The sequence below is a fragment of the Galeopterus variegatus genome, unplaced genomic scaffold, assembly GCF_000696425.1.
Source record: "Galeopterus variegatus unplaced genomic scaffold, G_variegatus-3.0.2 Scaffold2009, whole genome shotgun sequence".
Lineage (NCBI taxonomy): Eukaryota > Metazoa > Chordata > Mammalia > Dermoptera > Cynocephalidae > Galeopterus > Galeopterus variegatus.
In genome coordinates, this window is record NW_007728120.1 from 165966 (window position 1) to 169667 (window position 3702).

The 3702-nt window shown below is 42.4% G+C and overlaps 1 protein-coding gene across 1 annotated transcript in view; it reads right to left on the reverse strand.

Moving 5' to 3' along the window:
- SIN3A (SIN3 transcription regulator family member A) overlaps nucleotides 1-3702 on the reverse strand; it is a 38259-nt gene that overhangs the window by 18516 nt on the left and 16041 nt on the right. The window contains exon 2 of the mRNA XM_008580057.1: nucleotides 2898-3119. Coding sequence (XP_008578279.1) covers nucleotides 2898-3086 — 189 coding nt within the window. The 5' untranslated portion in view covers nucleotides 3087-3119. The remainder of the gene's footprint in view (nucleotides 1-2897; nucleotides 3120-3702) is intronic.

Below are 3702 nucleotides of genomic sequence, written 5' to 3' on the forward strand. Positions count from 1 at the left end.
TGGTGCGCTCACAGCGCTCACTGGCTGAGCGCGGTGCGGCCGGTCTCAAAAAGGACAAAAAAAAAAAAGATTTGATCTGTTAGCAGTCTTCTTTTTATTTTTTTAAAGATGACCGGTAAGGGGATCATAACCCTTGACTTGGTGTTGTCAGCACCACACTTTCCCAAGTGAGCTAACCAGCCATCCCTATATAGGGATTCGAACCTGTGGACTTGGTGTTATCAGCACCACACTCCCAAGTGAGCCATGGGCCGGCCCTTGTTAGTCTTCCAACTGCTTCCCCAGCTCCATATAAAGGCATTACATTGCATCAAGGGGAACTCTTGAGGAAGAATGACACCTAAGCAATCACCAACTTCACCTGGGTTTCCTCTTCTTTTCTTATAATAAATTCCTAGAAATGGAACTGCTAGGTCAAAAAGTAACTAAAAAATCTGACATTAACTGCTAAATTGGTCTCAAGAAAGATTACACCAGTTTATATTCCCAGTACCAGCCATACCTTTTTAAAGTTCACTAACAAGTAAGGTTGAAGAAGACCTCTCCAGACCAGTTAAATAAGTTATGGTTCAGACTGACCTGGAATAGAATATTACATATGCAACCCTTAAAAATAACACAGTGATTTTTTTTTAAAAATTACTTGGATCTATCCATATATATGTTCAAATGGAAAGCTGTCCATTATATATTTCATGAAAAAAGCAAACAGCAGAACAGTAGGTGCTGTGTGATCCAAAGTATGTAAAAAGAAAAGTGTAGTCAGATACCTAGGTAGGTAGATATAGATATGCTTGTAACAAGGGGTCTTCAAAAATTTTTACTGACCGGCAACGGGATCGCAACCCTTGGTGTTGCGCCCGCACCTTGCTCAGCCAGTGAGCGGCCAGTCTGTATGTGGGATCCGAACCCTCGGTGGGAGCGCCGCCGCACTCCCAAGCGGCGCACAGTAGCAGTGTGCCACCAGGCCAGCCCCGTATTATCTTTTAAATCTATTTTTCCACAAACTTTTTGGTTTTGTTTGGTTTTTGTAGCTGGCCAGCACAGGGATCTGAACCTGTGACCTTGGTATTACAAGGCTTTGCTCTAAACAACTGAATTAACCAGACAACCCTTTCCATGAACTTTTTGAAGTACTCTCATATCTGCATACAAAATTTTGTATACCCCAAAAATGTACCAGTGGTAGAAAGTCTGAGGGGTCAGAGGAAAAAGTTATCTTGTATCCTTTTTTAAAAAACCATGGTGAGGGCCGGCCCAGTGGCGCACTGGAGAGTGCTCTGCTTGGGAGCATGGCGGCGCTCCCGCCAAGGGTTCGGATCCCATGTGGAGACCGGTTCCCGCTCATTGGCTGAGCGCAGTGAGGGCGCAACACCGAGGGTTGTGATCCCGTTACCAGTCAGTAAAAAAGACAAAAAGGAAAAAAAAAAAAAAAAAAAACCATGGTGATATATCACTTTCATAACGAAAGGGGAAAAAAAAATTTCTTCCATTTCTACAAAACAGAGTGAGCAGGCAAGAGATGAATAAATGTTGGTCAGGATATGGAACAATAGGAATATACAACACTTACGGAAATTTAAATTGGTACACCTTTGAAAAACAACTTGGCATTACCTGCTAAAGACACACATACCCTATGACCCAGCAATCCCTCCACTAGATACTCAAGAAACTCTTCCTAATATGTCCTCAAACCTGCTGAGTTGTCTGCAACAAGATAAAGAGTTTGCACCAGAATGTAAACCAACTACTTCACAAAAAAGTACACTATTTAATTCAGCTGCTTTTTTTCTCCATAGCAAGACTCTCTTGATAAAAGAAGTGCGTTGAGAAGAAAAAACAAACAAACAAACAAACAAACAAAAAAAGAAGCACTTTTATTTAAATTCTGGCACAAATTTCTTACTTTGTCATGAATTGCCACTGTGAGTAGCAGGGCACTACTATCAAAGCAATGCATAAGAATGTTCAGAGCAGCACATTGGTAATAGTAAAAACGTGGAAACAGCCCAATTGTCCAACAGTAGAATGAATAAATAAATTGGGTATATTCATGTAATTCATATCAGAGTGGAAATGATACAATTACATTTACACATAAAAACATGGATAAGTCTTTTCACCATACCGAGCGAAACAAAACTGAGTCAAAATAGAAAATATACGGGCCGGCCCGGTGGCGCACTGCTACAGTGCGCCGCTTGGGAGCGCGGTGGCCACCGAGGGTTGCGATCCCGTTGCCGGTCCCGGTCTGGTACGGGCGCGACACTGAGGGTTGCGATCCGTTGCCGGACACGAAAAAAGACAAAAAGGAAAAAAAAAAATAGAAAATATACTTGTTTCAATTTATATAGAAGTTCAAAAGTATCCAAATAGGGCCGGCCCGTGGCTCACTCGGGAGAGTGCGGTGCTGATAACACCAAGGCCATGGGTTCGGATCCCATATAGGGATGGCCGGTTCGCTCACTTGGGAAAGCGTGGTGCTGACAACACCAAGTCAAGGGTTAAGATCCCCTTACCGGTCATCTTTTAAAAAAAAAAAAGTATCCAAATAAACAATTATGTTATTTAGAGATATAAACAAAAATGATTAAAACAATAAACAACTTACAAAAAGTCAAGGGAATAATAAACACAAAGCTCAGATTGGAGGCTACCTTTTTAAAGGAGGAAAAGAAGGGATACAGTTAACTTCAAAGATCACAACATTCTTTTTTGTAAACTTGGTGGTAAGTACACAAATGTACGTTGTTTTTGTTAATTTTTATAACTTACTCATACTCCATAAATATTTTAAATATTTAACTCAATGCTTAATAAAAAATTTTTTTGAATTGGATAAAATCACCATTTCTCCTCCCTCACTCTTAGTCCCTTGGTTGGCTCCAGCTTACCTGGTAGCTGGGTGTTACAGAGTACTGAATTCCCGTGGCTGACTGCATGGTCTCAGACACCGCTTCATACACAGGAGGAGCAGGGGCAAGCACCCGGTGCTGGTGAGGAAAAGCCTCTGTGCTGCCAGGGATTCGACGCTGCTGGGCTGCATACACTGGTGATTCCTGGTCATCCAAACGTCGCTTCATTCTGCGCTCATGCTCAGGGATGCACTACAAAACCTGCAGTAACCAAAACCAATGACATGCAAATCAATTCCCACTCCAGTATGATGTGCAGAATTTAGGACCAGTCGCTCAAGTTTAGTATAAGCTAGACTACCAGAACCGATTACCTACTTCACCTTCAAGATGATCACTGGGTAGTTCGAGTGCAAACCACCCCCCCACCCCCACCCAGTGAACAAGTTATCATGACTGAAAAAAGACAAAAATTTAACTAATATAGTTGTCATTAATTTGGTACTAAGTTGAAAAATAACATCTAATTTAAAAAATAAACATAAATTTTTCTCTTTATATTCTAGTTTTCTCTTCAAGTGGTATCATTCCCAATATTAATTATACATCCATATGCTGCAAAAACATTCAAGTGCTTCTTCTTAACTCCTCTCAAAACCTAGTACAATTGTGGGCCGGCCCGGTGGCGCACTGCTACAGTGCGCCACTTGGGAGCCAGAGGCGCTCCTGCCGAGGGTTCGGATCCCACATACAGACCAGCCGCTCACTGGCTGAGTGAGGTGCGGACGCAACACCGAGGGTTGCGATCCCGTTGCCGGTCCCGGTCCGGTACGGGCGTGACACT